This window comes from Lissotriton helveticus, chromosome 7 (assembly GCF_964261635.1).
Source record: "Lissotriton helveticus chromosome 7, aLisHel1.1, whole genome shotgun sequence".
Lineage (NCBI taxonomy): Eukaryota > Metazoa > Chordata > Amphibia > Caudata > Salamandridae > Lissotriton > Lissotriton helveticus.
Window position 1 is genome coordinate 215,371,553 of NC_136068.1, and position 23,547 is coordinate 215,395,099.

General features: G+C 46.1%; 1 protein-coding gene across 1 annotated transcript in view; it reads left to right on the forward strand.

Moving 5' to 3' along the window:
* The window catches only part of ZBP1 (Z-DNA binding protein 1), a 222,354-nt gene that overhangs the window by 163,355 nt on the left and 35,452 nt on the right, over window positions 1-23,547 (forward strand). The window contains exon 5 of the mRNA XM_078651963.1: window positions 1,060-1,248. Coding sequence (XP_078508089.1) covers window positions 1,060-1,248 — 189 coding nt within the window. The remainder of the gene's footprint in view (window positions 1-1,059; window positions 1,249-23,547) is intronic.

Consider the following 23,547-nt stretch of genomic DNA (forward strand, 5'->3'; position numbering starts at 1 on the left):
AAGTTTTTCGTTTTCAAGACTTGTGCTGTCTCTTTGTTTTGAAGTGTAACTTCCGATTGTTGTTTCATTTACAGGTTTTCATGCATGCAATGAGGGCACTTTGCATCCAAGTGAGAGTCAATTGATTTTGTCCTACATGCCAGACATCTGTTAGGAGAACCATGCTTTAGATTCACCCATCCTGAGCACCTCCATGAAATTTGCAGATTGATAAAAAAGTAGTCTCCATCTTGGGGCTTTTTTGGTATCTGACATACACTATTGCACCAATGTCAACGGGTTGATTGTAGAGATGCATTCCAACTGATGTCCAAGCCAAGAGAATATTCTAATGGTACATCAAGCAAAAAACAAATCTGGAGAATTTACATAGACCAAGTGGTGATAGCAGAATTTGATAAAATGGCTGTTGTGTATCATTAAAACATATTAGATATCTATTGTAAAAAAATTGGTCATTTTCAGGGCTATGGCTATATATACACATTTACATTATGTCGTTTTATACCAAGTGAAAATGGAAACTGTTGTTGGTTTTGAGTGAAAGGCGATCATTTTTTAAGTTTATTTTGAGCTCCTATAAATAGGGCATGGCAGCATGTGGATGTGAGTTCAAATGAAGAAGTGTTAACAGCTGGAAGTGCCAGAATCTGTAACCCACACATGTGGTTGTGGATAGTGTAAGGAGGTGCTCATAGGCAGATCTTGGGCTGCAAATGTCATTTTAAAATATCCAAGAGGTAACTTGGGCATATGATGTAAATGTCTGAGGACAAAGGATATGAACTTGTATAAGGTCTTATTTTTGGCAAAGATCCAGCCGCCTGGTGGTAATAATGAGAAGTAGGTTTGTGCTTGGTGATATTGAAGACGTATAGTTCAGTGGGAAAGATAAGCCCAGCAAAATTCTCCACATCACCAAACTTTGGCCTTCTCTGGAGGTCTGCTCCTAGTCTTTCAATTAGGCCAATATTATTACCCAATGACCATGCACCATTGTTCTGCATATGTCTCCCTTTGCTGCGGCGGTATTTTCTGATCTATGTCATTCTTTTTCAGCCCCCACCATAATCAACAATTTCTACATGCAGAACAATCCCACAAACTTCATCTGCCAGCAAGGGCCAAACAACACAATTAGTATTGGGGAGTCCCAACATACTCAGATCGGAAGCAGCAATACCATGAACACTTCCACAAGCGCTGTTGTGAGCGAAAGATGCTTACCTTCACTGCACAGTATCCATGGCAAGTATTGAGTATGAGAAAAGTTGTGGTCATTTGTTGATAAACAGAGCCGAATGAGGCAAGGATGACTGAGCACACATCCAAGACATCTCCCAAGCATGTGACACCTTTACATGATGTTTTTATTGGTATAGCTCATATTCTTTCATTAATATTGCACTGTAGTGCCTTCCAGTAGTCCGATGTTGACCAGGGTATGATTTGGTGTTGTGGAGATTCTGTCAGTAGAGTAAGCATGCCAGATTTAATGAGTTTTAGGCTTCTTGTTGTGTAAGAATAGAGGTGGTGTGGTATTGCTTGGTGGGCTGTGCGTTAGTGAGTGCGAAGACACCTAATTGCATGACTGTGGGGCATATTACCAAGCAATAGTGCTAATTATCGCTATTGCTTGGTTAGAGACAAAATGTTACCGCTGAGCTGCGGCGATTTTTATCGCAGATAAACCTTGGTATTACCAAGGTTTATCGCAAATGCGATAAAAAACGGCCGCAATGCATGAATATCACTGAAAAGTCAGCGATATTCATGCATTAACGAGCTAATGCTCTTAGCCATGTTATCCACCTCCCATTGGATAACATGGCTAAGAACTGCTCAGGGCAGGTGTTAGCTTTTGGAGATATTCGCGCTTAGCTCGAATATCTCCAAAAGTTGGTAATAGGAGATAGCGATGTTAGCGACTGTTTCCAGTCGCTAACATCTTGGCACGCCCACTTTGCATGTCAATAGTGATAAATATCACTGACGTGCAAAGTGGGACCCAAGATGGTTGCTATCTCCTACTAGCTGTCGCTAACTGGTGTTAGAGACAGCTAGGTAATAGGGAGATAATTTTATCTCCGCTTTCTTGCCTTTTAAAGCCAAAAAAGCGGAGATAAACCCCCTTGATAATATGCCCCTGTGTTCTTATAAAGTGTTCTCTAGTGGATAACTGCAATGCCAAGGCAGCTTTGTAATGTTTAAATGGAGAAATGGAGAAAAATAGCAAACATCATTATTGTCCCATTTTAAAGAGAGTAGAGATTCTCCTTTGTATTGGAAACAGCATGTAAAATCTTAGCACACCAACTTACAGCAAGGTATCTTCACTACAATGAGCATATTTTCATTTCACAATGTTCCCTGGGCAAATCACAAGGGTATTCTAACTGTGATAATCGGTGGTAGAGGTCCATCCATGTGTATCGAGAGACTGGCTGATGAAAGGAAATTCACCAAGCCAATGACAGAAAGACATGATGAAGACTTTTTTGCATCAGCTGGGGATGACCTTTAGCATGGAAAACATCTTAAAATCGTGTAAGTCGACTGACTTCCAAGTGCTGAGGCCGACACCACCTAAATCCTTGCTTATGTTTATCGAAGCAGATTTCACAGATGCCCAGTTAGCTGGAGTTACATGAGACAGGTTAGTTATGTGAGTATTGTTTGTACAGAGTTGCTGCCACTGGTCTTGTGCTATATACCTTTCTGAGCTTCACTGCAGTTGCATGCATCAGCTTTTATATCTTGTTGCAATACTGCATAAATAAAGTGTATCCATTGTGGTAAGAGATATGCAGAAAGTTGAGAATGCTGAAGTTATCAGTCAGTCAAACAAGCTTTATTCGATTTAACATAAATCATAAAAGCACAAGTATTCATCATAAGAACATATTTAAAATACATATAAAAAGAGAAATATCTAAATACATCACAGTAGATAATAACAAAATAGCAGCACGCCCATTAGTTTAATGCAACTTTAATCAGGAATTAAACAGACTAATACAGAATACACCGACCCTCCCATATCCATATTTCTTTCTTATTGCAATCGCACCTCTGATCAAACAGGGCAGTAAAGACTTCAGCATTGGGAGTAAGTATTTAAATCTTATAAAAAGGGCAAAAGAGAGTACAGTTCAAAGTGCTTTGTTTTGTCAAGTTATCACATGGGCTAAGATTATTAGACCAACTACATTGCTGTGAAAAAGTCACCAAAATGTGCACCAGGGACAGACGAAATCTAGTCAGATAAAATCTATGTTGAGGATAAGATCAGATAAGCAAGGTAAAACGCGGTTGATTAGTCACAGCAGTTAAAGCTAAATCACTCCCTAATTTCTGCTTAATCAGTACCTGCAGGTGAAGTATGTCGATTCAAAATCTTTATTCGGATTTGCAAAAAATCCATAAAAGCACAGTTTAAAATACAATTCAACATATTTAAATGACAGTTACACTAGATGCAATCAATGTTTATAAAGTGCATATTAGTACAATTACAAAAACACATATTTCCATTATCTATAATGCAAAGGAGGTCAATAATCATGAGGGGTACAAATAAATCAAGAGCATTCCTAATAATTACAATACATAAAACTGTTGTACAACGGCTTGGGACAATTAAAAGCCACTGAAACACTATTGCCATTACCTAAATGGGTTCCTCCACCCACTGGGTTGTTGACAATGCCCCGGGGACTAGGGGAAAGCATGTAAGACATATTGGGATAAAAATCATGTAGGTTCCAGGTGGAAATAAGTCCATCGCCATTTTGAGATATCCAAGTCTGTATATATGGCACAATGTATCTGCTCCTAAATCTTATCAAGATCAAATCACCCAAGATGTCTTTTTTAAGGGGTCCAAGCCAACCCACCCTGCGAACACTTATTATTCGGCCATCAAGATGGTAAGGCAGAGGTCTGTTTTTAGATAGCCAGAACTTAACCTTGTTCATAAGTTCATAGTGTCTCTCAGCTTTACCCTTTGTTAGTTCAGGGACTCCCGAGAGAACAATTACAAAAGGCGCTGCTTCTGGAGGTAAGTGTATATGAGTGGTGCGCACATGTTTGGATGGAATATGGTGTGCTGTTGTCAATTTCGGAGGGGCCTTGGGATTGATAGGCAACGAGGAGGTGGGAGTTGGCAGTTGAGTAGGCACCTTATGAAGCACCGCTTCATAAGGAGTGATCAGATTAGGTAGATTTGAAAGAGCGGTTGTCGGCGGACATTGAGTTGTTGCAACGTGGGTTGAGGATTTCAGGAGAGATTCAATGGAGTACTCCAACCCCGTCAGTTTCTCTCCCAACGTAGTAATTTTATCCATCAGGGGGTGTATTAAAGATTTGATCAGATTCTCGATCATAGTCAGAAGAGCCTGATGGGAGGATGGTGATAAGTCGTCCAGGTTAACAGCAGGTGACGAAAGTAAGGACGAATTAATTAAAGATGGTATAAGACTTACAGAAGGTTTATCAGGTTTTTGTGTTTTAGGAAGACTCCCATTGTCTTTGTCCCCATCGATCTTCCTTTTGGCAGGTGTAACCCTGTGGGGTATTTTATGGATATCAGGAAAGGATTTCAGCTCCCTTGGATGTGGTGATAAGCTGCAGCATTTTAACGTGGGGCAAAGTGCTGCTGGAACGTACTTAACCTTACACAGGCAATTTAAATCATCCAGCCATGGAAAACTAGATGGAGAATTTGAAAATATATCTTCCGGGATTTTGTCGGACATATCCCCTATTTTGGGCTTAAGCATAGTAAAAGAAGGTACAAGTCGAAAAGTTACCTCTCAACAGACAAAGGGGGTGGCCCGTCCCGTCCTCCTCGGTCCGAGGAGGGCCGTAGAGGGCCCGCACTTTGCCCGGGCTTAGCCCCGGGCGCCGACCCGCGCGCGATCCCGCGACGCGGGAACTGCTGTCCTTTTGATGCGCCTCCTGGCGCACTGATCCCGTGTCTGGCGAGATGCTGGGGTGTCTGGGGAATGTAGTTTCCACCCCTCGTGCTCCGGCCGCTGTTGTACTTGCGGCGGCGAGGGGGAAACTGGCAGGGAGAGTTGACCCCCGGTGCAGGTAAGCCTTTCAATGTCCCCGATGCTGCTTGCTGTCCCCCCGCTCCCCCAGGTGCAGGTGAAGTAAATTAGCCCTAGTTACAAAAGAGGTTATAATGACAGCTTTGGCTTCATGGGTCATATTTGTACGATTATTAAAAATGTCAATTAAATCTTAAGGTAATGAAAACATGGGATAGATTCAGCATTGGTCAAAGAAAGTTGTCACCACAAGCATTGGGATGTGGGTTGTCATGGTTGTGTGGAAAAAAGTGCTAGATGAATATGCTTGCACCTTGAAATACTAGCTTCTTTAAAAGCTCCTGTCTGGCCCTGCATGAATGGTTGACGTAGTGTTCGGATGATGCCGCAAAGATGGCATAGCAGATAAAGGTGATGTAGTGGAGGATATGGTTGGAGGCTAGAGCATGCACTTCACATGTACCCTTGTTGTACCACACAATTGCTGCAGTGATAGATCGGGGTTTTCACAGGTGATGCAAGAGCCATGTTTTTATTACTCCTTGGAAACAGAGATTATCTGTGAGTTTTTGATTCAGCCTAGGTGAATGTGAGCTATCACCCATGTAGTGTTTAGACAACTTATGAATATAACTTAAGGATCCCACGGTGGGCATCTTGTTCCTCCTTGGTCTGTAGGTTCGAATAGTTAGCTGAAGCAAAAGAGGAATGATGCCAATGATTGATCGATGTGTCTTTCAAAATGCTTTAAAGTACATTTTTCTGGCCACTAGAAGCAGTGCAACTCATATAGGATGTGTGATGAGCCCCCAAGAATGGAAATTGAGGAACATTTTAGCCACTGAGTGAGAAAGTGTTATGACTCGGTGTTATTTGATTGACTGATCAATGCAGAACTAACAATGTCACACACAGCCTATTGAGCATAAGATGAGGCATGTCCTGCTGAATATCCAAGACAAATCATTGAATTTAAGATGTACAAGTAAGATGTTTAACCAACAGAATCTTCATTATGGTTATCACCTATTGTAGCGCAAAAGAAGAATTAGGAACTTAGAATATGCAAAGATTTATGCAGTCTCAATAAATCCATCTGGATAGATGGATATCCTCTACCCAGAATTGATGATATGATTACAACTTTGAGTGTTGCAAAGTTTTTCTCACATCATTTGAGGGCTTTTGCTACATCAGATGGTGTTTTCCAGTTCCGAAAGATGCAGTTTGGCCTAGTATCCACAGCAACTGATTTTCAAAGACAAATGAGTCAAGCGTTGTGTGGTTTGAATAGTGTTTTGGCTTTCCAAGACAATGTTTATATATTTCGGAAGCACAAAGAACAACATTTGGAATTACTGCATGATGTGCTAGAAGCCTTTAAACAGAAAGGAATAAGACTTAAGAGAGACAAATGTGTTTTTGGATTAAACAGAGTAGAATATTTAGGCCTTTCGAATACAGGATGTGGAATTAATTCCAGACCTGGGTTGTTAGAAGCTATAGAAAAACTACAGGCACAAGAGAGTAGTGACCAATTGTTACCACTCACGGGGATGTGTGGGTTTTACATGCAATCTGTTGGAAATGTTGTCACTATTGCTGAACGCATGTATAGTTTGTTGAAGAACAATGCACAATTTGTATGTGGCCATGAGCAAGAACAATCTTTTTCCTCTATTAAGTATATGCTCATGCTAGCACCATTATCACGTCCATATGTTTCTGGGAAAAAGCTAAGCATTACTTTTAATGTCGGCAGTGTAGGTTTGGGAGCTGTATTATCAGAAGGGATTTATAGCAATGATCACACAATTGCTTATGCACACTTCATGTTAAAGACTCATGAACTTTAGTATTTGGTCATTGAGAAAGAAATGCTTGCCTGTACTAGGGTTGTCAATAAGTTTGAAGCTTATATTTGGGGTTCTAAGTTTATGTTACATATAGGCCACACACCTTTGGTCTCCATTCTGAATGATTATAATGTCAATCCTACAAAGGCATCTGCTAGACTGCTACGTAATACTTCCAAACTATGAGAGCATCATCTTGCAGTTGAACATATACCAGGGGGAAAATAAGACATTTCCTTTTTCAATTACGTATTTCTGATGATCTTACAGATACGAAAACGGAGAATGATGTAGACAGGGAATTTTTGGATGCTAGTATATGTTGGTCTGGGAGAAAGCATATAATTGAGACAGAATGGAGAGATGAACTTACCAATGATTCAGAACTGATAAAGCAAGGGCATTTGTTTGTTAAAGGTTGGCCTCATGAGAATCATTTTTCACCTGATATTCAACCATTTTCTTAAAGGTTTGTTTATATTAATTTTTAATACAAGGACATGAAACAATGAGACAGAGTGTCCAGTGCAGCCAGTTCACAAGTATTACATATACAGTTTCACCCGCCTCTCCCCTTGTCCATCTCACCCTTTATTCAACCATTTACTCACCTAATGCCTATATGCACATATTCCCCCATGCCTCTTGCTGTGGCCTATCAACTGGAAGGTCCGCTATTTTCAAAATAATTTCCTCCCAGGTAGCCAGATGCTCTATCACTCTTTCATCTTTGTGGGTAGTTTAAAGTGCTGCTTATATGCCAACGCCCACTCCTGCAGATCGAATCTCCAAGCCAAGACCTTTGGCTCTTGGGGCACTTGCCAGCTGTTGGCAGTCTGGTGCCTCACTAAGACCACGCCAAGTATCAACATTCAGGCTGGTATTTTCAGTATGTTACCTCCCTGTGGGAGCAGCCCCAGCAAGCACATTTTCGCTGTCTTCGCCAGGATGACTCCAAATATATGTGACAATGCGCCAAACATCTCTGTCTAGAAATCCACCAGTCGTCCACAGGAGCATGTCATGTGTGCGAAGCCAACAGAAGACTGGTCACATCTGCCACATCTGGAAGGAAATTCAGAATATATCTTTGAGAGCTTCTTGTGTGTTATGTAAGTCTGGTGCAGAAAGTTACACTGAGTTTGAAGTGGGCATTGAGGGACACTAACCAGTCCTGCTTGCAAGCGCTGTGACATTCATCATCTGACGGTGCATCCCCACAGTCCGTGCTCCACCTGTCCTTAGCGTGCACTGTGTCCTCCCTCTTATATGTAAGTAGGGATACATGTAGGTGTGTGATGAGTCATCTGAAGCCTGCCAGGTTCCCCATTTGTGCAGTACTGGGTGTACCTTGGTTCATTTGGTAACATGGTTTAGACTCTCCAGAGCAGTGTATGCCATTCTACCATACTGCAAGAACAGCCCCGGAGTGATCCCAAACACCACTTGGGCCAGGTCAAAGGTAATAAATCACTTACTGAGGTAGATATCCCCTGCAAGTCCAGCAGTTGCCCGCCCACCACCTCGCAAAGGATATGTTCCTTAAGAGAGCCACAAACAGTCTTAGCACCCAGAGGGGCAAATCCCTCGCATATGGAGCCCTGCACAGGACCACTACACCACTCTTTGCCAATCTCGACCCATCTGCTGCATCAAATATGGTAGGGAGTCAGGGACTGTATTTTTCCATCATAAGGACCTCTGGCTGTTTATATGGGTCATACGTTCCTGCTAGGTGGGCCCGAGGCCTCCATTCCACCAAGAGAGCTTGAGCACGTCAAGCTTGACTCCTGTCCGACACCTGCTAAAACCAGGTCTCCAAGTAGTTTATCCAGCTGTACAACGCGGAAATTGGGCACTCTGCGTTCTGCAATATGCAGAGGCGTCGTAGCAGCTTTCCTTCTGAACTCCTGTCTGATAATAGGGTTCAAATTATATTAGCTTAAATGAGAGAGTTTCTTGAGGATGCATGTAGCTAACATAAAATATGTAGTCTGTATCATCCCTTGAGCAACAGTAATGCAGAAAGGATAAACAGGTTTGTGAGTTCTGGAATGGTGAGCCTGGATCAAGTCAGATACAGTGGTTAGGAACTGGATGGGAGCTCTGTGTTGCTATTGCCTTTTTGCTCCTTTTTTAGGTCTCGGAACTGCGAACAGATTGCAAAGCAATCTGTCGTTCCGAGACTCTATTGTAATCATTCTGGCTTTCAAGGAGTCAAGGGAGACAGACAAGTGAGGTGCACGCGCAACCTTGGATCAGGTCGCGCGCGCTTCCCGTCTCCCATGGCTCCTTGGAAGCAGACTCACACACATGCACACGCACGCGCACACACACACACACACACACATACATACATACAGACCTCCGCGCATACACAAACTCACACAGACATACAGAATCCCCCCCCGCCGCGCATACACACACACACATAAAGACCCCCGCCCTAGAAGGAGCCCCTAAGTCCACTGCTCCCCCTCTGTACCCGGGTCGTCGTCATTCAGTTCCAACACCTCGATCATCTCCTCGTCACCATGAAAGCCTCCGACCTGTGCCCCTGGCACAGCTCCCTCGGCGTCCTCCATGGGTACAAGTGCCCAGCCTGACACACACGGGTCTCTTCCACTCCCACGGCCAGATCTTACGGTGCAGCCTACCAAGGGGGGCGTCAGGCAGCAGCCGCCAATTGAAGCGAGGCGTAAACACCAGTGGGCCAATCACTTGTCTCATTCATTCTGCCGTCCCGCCCTCCCTGTGAGCCTGGGATACTTGCATGGACAACGAAACTTGAGAAAGCCGGGAAATGTAGTATTTTGGATCCAGACGCTTATTGTGGCATTAATCCTACTAACTGTTTTAGTTGCGTGATTACACTCTATGTGAAGCAGAAAGAGGATAGAACAGAAGCAACTGTATACATAGCCTAATTCGCTACCGTTTTGGAACATTCGAAGGGCGTTTTATTTAGCAAAATGTACCTTACATGACACGACGGTAGATATTTTAATTTATGGAACGGGCAAAAGTAAAAATAAATAACTCATCTAATGCTTGTTTTAATTGCATTTAGGTGTGCGTCAACTCAAATACTGACCTCCCTGGGCTGATGGCCGATGTAATTTTTGTCTGTTAGCACGTGACCAACCTTTAGTCTTTTGGGGGCTAATGGGGTCCAGAGAATAAGAAAGTGTCCATGAGTACACGCAATGTACGTTGGAAGGATATAAATGCATTTCAGCAGTATTAGTAACTTGTGCTCTGCAAAACCAATTCCCTTTGCTTCTTTGAGCATCGAAATGTAGCTTCTTGCACTGACTAACCATAGAGGCCCGTTGGAGTGAAATTTAAAAAATGCCGGTAACATTTTCCAAGTGCCTGAAATGTGGAATTTAGCATTAAGGAATTTGTGTTTTTGCCTCCGGTGGGAACAGATAAAGGTCTTACTGAGAAACATTTTCTTCGTCAACCAATCTCTTCCTCGGATTCTTTGTGAGATTTTGTGCGTAGTGTATGAACAAATTAAGGTGAAATGCTGGCAAACCATAGTTTGCACTTAATACATATTTTCTCATAAATGTGCATGTTTTCAAAATTCTACAAAACCTGCAAAAATAAAAGATGCGATTTCGCAAACTGCAAGCGGAGAGCAGCAGTTTAAACAATTACTATTCGAGGAGCTAAAATTGAAAGTATGTTTGGGACCACAGGGGGTCGTGTTCTGAAGGAAGGGACAGGGGCTTCCTGCACAGCCAGTGCCCTGCCATCCATCTAGGATTTTCAAGGGGTGCACCTCAGCTAGATTGAGGGGGGCAGAACAGAAGTTATACGCGCATACGTTTAAGGTTTGACCTGGAGACAGCTTTAGCTGCCAAGCCAGCCTTGTCTGTGTGTTTTAAAAAATATATATTTTAAAAACATTAACAATACATATATACAAACATTCATGCACATTGGGTCAGCCCTCTTCATTCTCTTGTCATTTCATCTGACATTCAAGTGTTGCTTCCGTTCACCGCAGCACACAGCATAGGGCTTCAACCCATGTCATCTACTGCCTGTCTTGCACTGAGTGATGAAATTTTTCTCCTGATCACATGTCCACGACACATTGAAAAGAAATGCACTATTGGGACAGGATTTGGGCGCATGGGATTTGAGGGCTTCTTTTTTTTGTATATGCTTGCAATTTTTGTTTGTTTTTTGCATCTCACTTGTCTTCCATAAATAAAGTAAATAAATACATAAATGCAGTCTATGCTTGTCGAGGCAGAACTATTTGTTTTGCCCATGCTTGTTGTTCCAGTGTTGTATTTGTTCTTATATATGTTTATGGTGGGGTAGAATGTTTTTTTTCTACGTGTGAATGAATTACCATTGTATTGTATGGTTTATCCTAATGATACATATATCAGTTCCTTTGCTGTAACGTCGTTGTGTGTTTTAAAGCAGGGGGCCTTGGGGGTGCACAAAGGGAAGAGTTAGAGGCTTGGTTGGCTGTCGGAGTGGACCAGGGCGTTTCTTCCTACTGCCACTTTGTTTATGATTCGTATAATGCACACCTCGGCAGCAGGTGCCTTGACCCGCTGAGCTGCTTGCTAAACTTTCCATCGCTCCCTGCGAACAATGGCGCTTTGTCCTGCTTCCAAATTCCTACAGTGCGCCCTAATGGGTTTCCACTGATAGATATAATATACGCCTGCACGTCCCCAGGAGCTCCGGGCCAGGTGCACGCCCACAGCGTGCGTGCAGGGTTTGCACGTTTGCCCCCTCGGACAGACTGCTGTCCAGGGTTCAAGCGCGTAGATGAAAGCACGCCCGTGTAATGCCAGCAATTTACCCCGGAGCAAAGCACAGGCCGCGTCTGAAAGTCACATAACTGGCATAATAAATAACGGGCAGCGGCTCTCAGGCCGGGGTGGGCCGCCGTTCTCGGGTTTGTTTTCATACTCTGCCCCTGCCAGGAATAACCAAAGGCCGTGGAGGGGGTCAGGGCAGGTGAGGCCTGCCCTGCGGTGTGTACCGCCTCAGCCAACTGGCGTCACGCGTGACGTCATTGGGCAAAATGGAATGCAGCTTCCAGGTCCTTCTAGATATCAATATATGAACCTAATAAGGTAAAATATTCACCCGGACAAACCTCACCTTGTGTCTCAACATGGGAGAGGGTGTGGCGTAACAGCTAGGGCGGACGACTTTGCAGCTGGTGAACCGGGTTCGAATCCGGCAGAGGCTCAAACATCCTGTGTGGCTGAGCAAGTCACTACATCTCCCCATGCCCAAAAAAATGAAGGTGAACTTCTGTAATGCTGTGTAAAGTGCTCTGATACCTTTTGAGTGAGCGCGGCGCCCGTTTTAGGGACACCTCGCTCAGTTTACATTGAATTTTTTTGAACTTTTAGGGTGAGCGCGGTGCCCCTTCAGGGACACGCACTCTTGTTTGTTTATTTTTTTTTAACTTTAACACTGAGCGTGGCGCTGCTTCAAGGTCACTGTGCGCGGCGCCCGCTTCAAGGACACCGCGATCAGTGTTAAAGTTTTAAAAAAAGAAACCAAGTGCGTTTTCCTTGAAGCGGCGCCACGCTCAGTTTTAAACGTAAAGAAACATTTGCAATGCAATAGGTCTCGCATTTTTATTTCCAGGTTTGTACGTCTAATTTCCACTGTATTTTGAGGTCTGGGTCTAAATATGCGTTGGTCTTTTGATCATATGGGGCCTAAGCTAATGATTTTACTTTGAGATGGATTTCCTTCCCATCTCTCTTGGGAGAGCTTTTAGATCTTGGTCTTCTGCTGCAGGTTAATAGCTGCTCTTAGTATGTTTGTGACTTCTACTCAAAGACATATATTTTTTTCACACTTGGCCATAGATTCTTACAGAGTGCATGGTACTGTATGGTCTGCCCCCAACCCCTGCCATCCGTTTTTTTTCACGCATTCCCTGCTGACCATTTACACCCCACCACCCCCTGCAGTCTGCTCCTCTTCCTATCAGCGAACCATTATAATGAACATATTTTTAAATCAATCCAGGTAATTCCTTGGAAGGTTAACTTAGCACCACCCCTTGGACGGGTTGAGTGGTGATGTACGCGTTGTGGGTTGAGTGGTGATGTAGGCGTTGCGGGTTGAGTGGTGATGTAGGCGTTGCGGGTTGAGTGGTGATGTAGGCGTTGCGGGTTGAGTGGTGATGTAGGCGTTGCGGGTTGAGTGGTGATGTAGGCGTTGCGGGTTGAGTAGTGATGTAGGCGTTGCGGGTTGAGTGGTGCTGTATCCGGTGGGGATTGAGTGGTGCTGTAGTCGTTGCGGGTTGAGTGGTGATGTAGGCGTTGCGGGTTGAGCGGTGCAGTAGGCGTTGCGGGTTGAGCGGTGCAGTACGCGGTGCGGATTGAGTGGTGATATAGGCCATACGGGTTTGAGTGGTGATGTAGGCGTTGCGGGTTGAGTGGTGCTGTAGGCGTTGCGGGTTGAGTGGTGATGTAGGCGTTGCGGGTTTAGTGGTGCTGTACGCGGTGGTGATTGAGTGGTGCTGTACATGGTGGGGATTGAGTGGTGCTCTACGCGTTGGGGATTGAGTGGTGCTGTACGCGGTGGGGATTGAGTGGTGATGTAGGCATTGAGCGGTGCTGTAGGCGTTGGGAGTTGAGCGGTGCTGTAGGCGTTTGGGGATTGAGTGGTGATGTAGGCATTGGGGGTTGAGTGGTGCTGTAGGAGGTGCATGTTTTCAGCAGGCACACTCTTCCAGCCGTCAGTGCACACTTTCACCAGGCACAAACACCACCAGACGTCAGTGCACACTTTCACCAGGCACACACACCACCAGCCATCAGTGCACACTTTCACCAGGCACACACACCACCAGCCGTCAGTGAACGCTTTTACCAGGCACACACACCACCAGCCGTCAGTGCACGCTTCCACCAGGCACACACACCACCAGCCAGCAGTGCACAGTTCCACCAGGAACACACCCCACCAGCCATCAGTGCACAATTTCTACAGGCACACACACCAACAGCCATCAGTGCACACATAATTTGTTAACGCATCCACAATTAACTATTGTAAGAATCGCAGTATGGCGCACTTTACTTTTAAACATATTCATCTAAAGCGCAGCATGCCACAATTGCTACAAAAATAAATACAAATTTTTTTGACCTACAATTTATAGACTTTAGTTGCAGTTGGTATTGCAATATTTAGCAATGCCAATAGCTCAAACTTAATTAACCCGAGACCTATTGCATTGTAAATGCTTGTTTGTTTACTAATAAAACATACAGTTCAAGTGAAGTGGCCTGGACAAGTCTTCCTTCAGATGTTTGAGAGAGTTGGCAAAAGTACAAAGACTGATGGAGCCATGCATTTATCTCTACCCAATGCGAGATTACTCATGGTGCCTCTGCTGTAGTAGTTAGACATCCAATGGATGCAAGCTCGCTGAAAGTAGGAAGTTCTACTTATTGTGTGACTAAACAGAATAAAGTCCTTGCTTTTGTCTAATAAATGCAGTTGATTTGAGCGAGGTATTCACAGAACCACTACAACAGATACATCCTTCATGATGTGGTGGAGGTCACTGTATATTTTTTATTACTTTTATTTGCACAGGTGCAGCAGGGCACTTTCCAGAGAAACATTAAATAGAACACAACCTCAGAAAAAAGACAAATAACATAACTATATTTAGTTTAAACTCTTTTAAGCTCATATAGGCGGACTATGGAAGGTCAGTTTTGAACAGGTGAGATTTGAGATTTTTGTGGAATGTCAACAGGGTTTTTTTTTGTCTTTTGGAATATGGTTACGCAGTTTAGGTGCACAGCATGAAAAGTTCTGTTTGGCAGTTTTCTTTTCAATGATGAGGGGATTCTTAAGGTTAGCCTTACTTTCTCTCTTGTTATACTGTGCCCCCCCAGCGGTGCCTAGTTTTTATTCGCAGGTACCCTAACAGACCTGAGAGTATAGCTGGTTTTTGCATTCCGAATGTTACTATAAAGGTGTTTTTTGCTTCAACAAGAAGCCTATCGAGCTGCTTCAGGACTGGCGTTATATGGTTTGATTTCCTGACATTTTCAACCAGTCTAGCTGCAGCGTGCAAGATGGCTTTTATATGAGAGATTATTGATTTAGGGCCAACCAAGATGGCGCTGCCATTGTCTATGAGCAACAGTACCGGAGTTTCAAACGATGTCTTCAGGTCATCTTGGGTGATCAAAGCTTTGATTTTCTTCAGCAGGTGCAATTGATATGTTGTTGCCTTCAAGAAATTTATGATATGATCATTCAAGTTTAAGTAGCTGTCAACTGAGAACCCAAGGAATTTAGCAGTGAACGCTGGATTAGGGGCGATCGCTAAGAGGGTTATTATTTAATCATTTTTGATTGGTGGTTGAGAATGTTTGGAATGTAGAAGAATGAATTTGATCTTGTTTGAATTGAGTGACACAAAGGAGACAGATGTCCACTTAACAATCTTTAGATGGAAGATTATCAGGATGCTTATTTCCAGTGGGTTGGAAACTCTGAAATATTGCTGCACATCATTACAATATTGGTGATGTTTAATGTTCTTATCTTGTATTATTACTGCCAAGGGCACCAGGTAAAGATAACTGTGTGGATAGTGATGATCCTTGTGGCACCCCTCAGTATAAAGTATAAGATAACAATTTGAATGAGTTTAGTTTAATAAAATGTGTTCTCCATGAAAGAAAGGACTGGAACCAACTGAGTACTGAGCCTTCTCTGCCCATTCTGGTTGAAAGAATGTTCAGCAGTACTGTGTGGTTTGTATCAAATGCTGCTGATAGATGAAGTAACACGAGCATTTTAGCCTCACTGTATTCTAAGATTTTGAGGCTGTTAACTAACATCTGGAGAGTGGCTGAACTAGTACTGTGTTTTGCTTTAAATCATGATACAGTTTTGTTAACGAGGTTATTATTGAATATGTGCTCAGTAATTTGGAGGACGACTACAGTTTTCAGTGATTTTTGCCAATGAAACATAATACAGTCTTAAATTTTTATAATTCGTCCAGATTTGACTAAAAAAAGGTTCCTCTACCTTATAAACCTTACCTTTGGAACTCGGAATTTTGGATTAGGTTGGAGAAGAAAATAATGGATTGAAAGAGGAGTCTTGTTCTGTTGATTGCTTTTTTTATTTTTTATTTTTTGTATTTTCTCCTTTCATCTTGAGAACTGAGACCTGATTTATAGTTTAGTAGACAGCATGCAGTACTCTCTCTAACACAATGATGCTCCACCCACTCTATTTAGAATTGGGTTTCTGCTGGCGGTGCCCATGCTACTTCACATGCGAAAACCTCCCATTGAGTGCCCAACTTTTTTTCTTTTTTCTCCGTACATCTTGAGAACTGAGACCCGTTTTAAAGTTTGGTAGACAGCATGCAGTACTCTCTCCACCACAATGATGATCCACCCACTCTATTTAGAATTGGGTTTCTGCTGGCGTGCCCATGCTATTACGCCTGCGAAAACCTCCCATTGACGCGCTTGGGGAAGGTATTTTCTTCATTTGGCAAAGAGGAGCGCAGGAGAAGGGCTCGCTCTCACCTTTTTAGAACTGTCCTTTTTTAAAAAACTTGTCCTTTTTAAAAACCATAATTCGTTCTTTTAAAACAGAGTTTTGCACTATTTGTATTTTGCACTTTCCTACCTGTCCCTGATCCCCGGTCCACCGCCAATCATTTGGTTTGAGTGGAGGGACGCAGGACGAGATTTGGGTTCCGGAAGTGAATTACAACTTCCGGGTCCAACTGCCAATCAGACACTCGCACCTGGCAGCCCTCACACTACAAATCAGATGCCTTTCAAGTCGCGCAGCGGACGTGCGCCAAAGGCAAGCCCTTCTGCGCCCGTCCGCGCCAGACCGGGCCCAGGGGCCACAACCCCTGGCAGTTTGTTGAGAGGCGTCCGCACGTGCAGTGCCCTGACACTGCGGAGCCTGGCAGACCCCATGGACCCTAAATGCATGCGCTCAATAGACACTGCAAACAGCCCCCCTCTGGCTGCTCCTACTGCCACTTCAAGTTCCAGACAGGAAATGAATCAGCCCCTTCCCCTTGCGATCCCCTAAAACTTTATCTACTGAACTGTCGCTCTATGTCTAAACACTCAACTGAACTCTTACTGTTAATAGAAGATCTCAGCCCTGAAGCATTATTTCTCACGGAGACCTGGCTTCAGGCTGAATCAGACCCAGTTGTCACTCAAACCCTACCCTCAGGTTACCTGATCCAAAGAGCGGATCGCAAAACTGGCAGAGGGGGAGGGTTAGCGATAATCTTCAAGGATCAGTTTCAATGCCGGTCCTCCATAGGGGACCTCCCAGACTGCGAAAATATGAATTTTTCATTTAAATTATCACCCACCACCACGTTCTCTGGCCTACTGCTCTACCGCCCCCCAGGACCCCCGGGCCAATTTCTTAGTGCTCTCCCAACCATGATCGCCAACCTAGCTCTCTCCCCATCCAACTACACGATTCTAGGGGATCTCAATATCCACCTTGATGACCCCGCTCATAACATGGCTAATAAACTTGTATCCAGTTTATCAGCCTTACAAATCACCCAGAAAGGCTTTGGGCCACTCACATAAAGGTCATCTTCTGGACGCCGTGTTCAGTATCTCACGGCATCTCCAGAGTGATACTCCCACCCCCCTCCCTTGGACTGACCATGCATTAATCCCTCTCATCTGGACAATCCCAGCCTGCATTCCCCCCAAGAGCATCACTAAGACACAAGACAGGAAATGGTCGAACCTCTCCGCTAGCCAGTGGTCCAATCTCTTAGAGAACACCCTACCACACCCTAGCCCAGACCCAGAGAGGGCGAACAACAACTTCAACCTTTGGATCCAAAGCTCATTAGACACGCTAGCCCCCAAAAGATCTATCCGTAAAAGATAAAACTGTATTCCTGCTCCATGGTTCTCCACAAAACGAAAAGAGCTCAAACAAACATGTAGGAAGTTAGAAAGGAGCTGGAGACTGAACACTACAGAAGAAGGGAAATCAATCTACAGGGAGGCAATAAGGAAATATAAGGCAGAAATAAAAACTGCACAATCCTCCTTCTACGAGGAGAAGATCTGTGCGGCAGCAAAATCTCGCAGAATTTTTCCACCAAAAAATCTAACTCATTGCCCGCTCCTTCCCTCAATCCCAGAACGACTCTTTCGAGTCTGACACAAGGAGCCCTCCCCCCATTCCCCGCTGTTCCCTTGCAGAATTTCCCCTATTAGATGAAGACTCCCTAAAAGCTATCATGCCTAGAGTGACCTCGGGCTCTCCACTAGACCCTGCCCCTCCCCGATACCTTCCCCTAGTCACCAATATTATATGCCCAGTCATCCTGGCTATTATAAACGCCTCCATTTCAGCAAGCACGGTCCCCGTGCCTGGAAGTGCGCCCAGGGAAAGGCCCTGCTGAAAAAACCCAGCCTGGACCCCTTCAACCTGGCAAACTACAGACCCATATCCCTCCTCCCCTGGTTAAGTAAGCTAACCGAGAGACACATAAACTCCGTTCTAGTACAACACCTAGAACTTAACAATCTGCTTCACAAAACGAAAACAATTACACATTACGTAAAAAAATAGCAATGTGTTCCGACCCCGAGTAGGGACGGAGACGGCCCTTTTGGCCGTAACTGAAGAGGCCCGAAGACTCTTGGACCAGGGTGGCTCAGCAGCTATCATCCTGTTAGACCTCAGTGCCGCTTTCGACACTGTAGACCACAAGATCCTGCTGAGCCGGCTAAAAAGTCTAGGAGTGACCCACTCAGCTCTCTCCTGGCTGCAATCATTCCTCAAAGACCGGGTTTTTCAGGTCTTCGAAGGTATGCCTCCTCCGACTGCTGGCCGCTCAGTTATGGGGTCCCTCAGGGCTCCTCCCTGAGCCCCACACTTTTTAATACTTATATGGCACCCTTAGCAGAAGTATTTCTACCTTTCGGTATACAAATCATAACATAGGCTGATGACACCCAGTTGGTGGTATCCCTGAACCACCCAGAGGGCTCATCTTGCTCCCTCGGCAGCTGCCTAGAGGCTGTAGCCGACTGGATGAAACTCTCCAACCTAAAACTAAATAGCGACAAGACTGAGCTCATGTTATTGGGAAAACTACCATCTCCCCTGTCTTCTCATCTATGGCCGACCTGTCTCAACCCAATGCCCGCTCCAAAACAGCATATCAAGAGCCTCGGCATATGGCTCTGTGCTTTGGCCACCAGGCCACCAGGCCACTAAGCTAGCAGCTACCTGCTTTGGCCTGCTTAGGATGCTTAGGAAAGTTCTCCCCCTGCTTCCCTTCAAGGCCAGAAGGATCATGGTACAGGCCCTAATTTTATCACGCCTTGACTAGGGGAACGCACTGTACCTGGGCGCCACACAGGCAACCCTACAAAGACTCCAGGTGTCACAGAACAGCGCAGCCCACCTTCTGCTCCAAATCCCCCCGGAGACAATCGGCTAAACCTGCCCTAAGGGTGCTGCACTGGCTCCCCATCCGAGCCAAAATCCAGTTTAAATCCATGTGTCTGGCTCATAGAGCCATGTGGAAAACCGGTCCAGCCATCTCACACTCCCTTATCACGCCCTATCAACCCTCAAGAAACCTCCAGTCCAGCTCAGCCTTTATCGCCACCACCAGGAAAGTCCGCCGTGCCAAGTGGGGTGGACGCTCTTTCTCTCTCAACACCTCGAATCTAAGGAATTTCCCCCCCCCCTCTGCACAGCGAACCAAACACACTGGCCTTCCGCAAGCTCCTCACAACCCACCTTTTCCGTAATATGCCCTAATTATTTTGTCGTCTCCAAGCAGTCCACAAGCGCTACGAGGCCTTAGGGTAGAAACATAATTTCATTCATTCATTCATTCATTGAGTGCCCAACAGACACGGCCCATTGGTTTAAGTACATCAGACCATTGACCCTATTTAGAGCTGAAGGTCTGATGGATTCTCTTTGTGCGTACCTGCTGCCTGTTTGCTGGTGGAACAGCTTCCTTCTTGTGGACCCAGGCTACTTCTCGCCGGACCCGCTCCGCGGGTCCCGCTTCGTGTCTGGGAGCAGAGGAGCTTCGGGAGTGCGTGCAGACGCCAAGGGTGCCGGTAAGCCTTGCAGGGCTGCGAGCAGCGTGGTCAGGGACTCCATATCCCAGGAGTCCCTGATAGCCCGCCTGCAATCACCTGGGCCGCTCTCCCTGCAAGCCCCGCCCCTTCACCTACGGAGCTAAAAGTCACCGCTCCCACTACCTCTTTGGGACTCTCTTTGTGCGTACCTGCTGCCTGTTTGCTGGTGGAACAGCTTCCTTCTTGTGGACCCAGGCTACTTCTCGCCGGACCCGCTCCGCGGGTCCCGCTTCGTGTCTGGGAGCAGAGGAGCTTCGGGAGTGCGTGCAGACGCCAAGGGTGCCGGTAAGCCTTGCAGGGCTGCGAGCAGCGTGGTCAGGGACTCCATATCCCAGGAGTCCCTGATAGCCCGCCTGCAATCACCTGGGCCGCTCTCCCTGCAAGCCCCGCCCCTTCACCTACGGAGCTAAAAGTCACCGCTCCCACTACCTCTTTGGGACTCTCTTTGTGCGTACCTGCTGCCTGTTTGCTGGTGGAACAGCTTCCTTCTTGTGGACCCAGGCTACTTCTCGCCGGACCCGCTCCGCGGGTCCCGCTTCGTGTCTGGGAGCAGAGGAGCTTCGGGAGTGCGTGCAGACGCCAAGGGTGCCGGTAAGCCTTGCAGGGCTGCGAGCAGCGTGGTCAGGGACTCCATATCCCAGGAGTCCCTGATAGCCCGCCTGCAATCACCTGGGCCGCTCTCCCTGCAAGCCCCGCCCCTTCACCTACGGAGCTAAAAGTCACCGCTCCCACTACCTCTTTGGGACTCTCTTTGTGCGTACCTGCTGCCTGTTTGCTGGTGGAACAGCTTCCTTCTTGTGGACCCAGGCTACTTCTCGCCGGACCCGCTCCGCGGGTCCCGCTTCGTGTCTGGGAGCAGAGGAGCTTCGGGAGTGCGTGCAGACGCCAAGGGTGCCGGTAAGCCTTGCAGGGCTGCGAGCAGCGTGGTCAGGGACTCCATATCCCAGGAGTCCCTGATAGCCCGCCTGCAATCACCTGGGCCGCTCTCCCTGCAAGCCCCACCCCTTCACCAATCACACCATCTATATACAACGCTTGCTCCACCGCTACGCGGGAGCGCGCCGGGAGAAGCCCGGGACAAGGGCGGGACCGTCTGTGGCCGTCCGGGGCCGGAGGAGGCCGGGCTGGGCCACATCCCTTGGCCCCTTAAAGCGGACATCCAGCCACCAGGACTATGGCTTCAGGAACCCGGTCTTGCAAGACAAAGAAATCTGCTGGAGACGTTGTTTTAGGCACTATGGACCAGTTCATAACCCGTGCTGTCTCCATAGTTGAGAAGGAGATAATCTTGGCTGAGCGAAGGTTGTCCCGGGACTCCTTTAGCACGTCTAATAAGCGCTCTTCTTTGGGTGCCATTGCCCTAGCTGATAGCCCTGGTTATATCCCACCAACTCCTTTAGTAATAGTTGATTCCCCTACCATTGACGAGAGAGTGAGTCGGATTAGGGCTAGCCTTGAAAGGGTAACCACCACAGCTCCAAGTATTGTGCTCGACCCGACACACTCCACTTCCTCTCTTTTCAGTATTCCATCACCAGAGAGGCAGATTCCAGATCGTACTCCCAATACCCCTAATGATTCGAGCCCCCTTGTGCTTGTAAATATAGCTGTGAATTCCCCACCCACTGCAGGCCACTCTGATATTAACACTCCTAGAGTGGTAGTTCCTGAAACTGTACCTGTAGGGAATCTAATCCTAGGCTCCGTCCCTCAAAAGAAGAGAAAGCGTCCCATTAGTCCCCGTAGGGGAGGCTCTCTAAAACCTCACAGTAAGGTTAGTAGGAACATCATACCAAAAGGGGGTATTACCCCGAATCAGGTTCCTCACTCAAAACCCCAAGCGTCCCATATTGGAGACGCTGCTGCCGAGGGCACTCCTGGGCAATTGGCCCCTATAGATGCTAGCATTTTCCCCCAAGTCGAGAGCATTATTAAGTCTGTGGTGATGCCACTTGTAGATAAGATCGATGGCCTCACACGCAAACTAGCCTCGCTTGAGCAGTCAATGCTGGACAACTTTTATGCTGTGAAATCGTTAGTTAAATTTCACGCTAAAACCCAGGCTGAAGAAAATGGTGGGCTAAGGAGTGGTCCTGCCCCAACAGTTCCGTTTATCCCGACAGCCCTCCCTGATCCCTCACCTAGTTTAAAAACGCCTGCCTTGGCTAAGGCTCCCAAACCTATCACTGGAACCATACCCCTCCCATCGACCCCAACCCCTGAGTCTAGTTTGGCACGCCCAATGAATAAATCTAGCACCCAGGTACCAAAGGCACCCAAGGTCAAATTTGCTGCAAATCCCAAGCCTACCACTTCCAAAACTAAGGCAACTGGAGATACAGTGACTGTAAGCAAGGGCGCGGCAATTATAATCACATCCCCTCCTACTTCTGCTTCGCATGTAGCGCCCAAACCCCCAGTAAAAACCACAACAAAATTCCTAGCCAAAGATAGGATAAAACGGCGTATGCCAAATGCTAGTCTTCCGCCTGGCTGTAAGCCCTATGTGGTTATTTTAACAGGGGTACCCGAGCTTGAAGAGGGCTCTCGTGAGTCCTATTCTGAACTCAAACACAAGACGCTCTCTTGGCTAAAAGCTAATAGACCCCTCCCAGGGCACATTGATGGCAGAGTAGCCTTTGTCCGACGGGTGGGTTGGATCGGTAACAGACGCAAGGCTATTACCGGGGATTGTGTGTTGATTAATTTTAATGATCCCAGAGCTGCTGGCATGATTTGTAGCCAACAGTCGCAGCACAACTTTTGCGACATACAAACTAGGGATTTGGGGTACTTTTATCACCCCCCCCCTTAATGGGGCTCAATAATAATAACAATAATAATAATAATAATCTTTTTCAAGATGGGGGTAGAGGTGTATGGTTCCCTCATTACCCAACCTTGGATCCTAGAGCAAGTGTATGGACCCCTTCCCAACCAACCACTCCACAGGGTTGGGGCTGGTGACTTAACACCTTAGAGGTAATAAATGTCTCCCCCCAAAGGGCTAACACAACTTCTCTGGTAGGGGAGGTTCCGCTGACCAATATTGTTGTGCCCCATCCCTCGCCTATCCCAATCTTACCCATTCCTTCAGGTGATGGGACAGATAATCTTGAACTAGTGGCTGGACCTCAAATTTCGGGTCCTCAGGGTGGGAATAGCGGTTATAATGAGCCCCAGCATCATGCCCCTTTGAAAATCATTAGTTGGAATGTGGCAGGCTTAAGCAGTAAGCTAGATGTCCCAGACTGGGTGGCGCTCATTGAACCCCACTCAGTTTGTGCATTTCAAGAGACATGGTGCGTAGAACCAAGGCACCGAGTAGGAAATGCCACCTTTTTTGTCCCGGCGGAAATTCCAGCTTCGGGAAGAGGTCGCCCCTTCGGAGGTCTCTTGGTTTGGATAGACATTACTTTGGGATGGAGGGTACACCATCACCCCCAAAAAACTCCAGATTTGATGCAC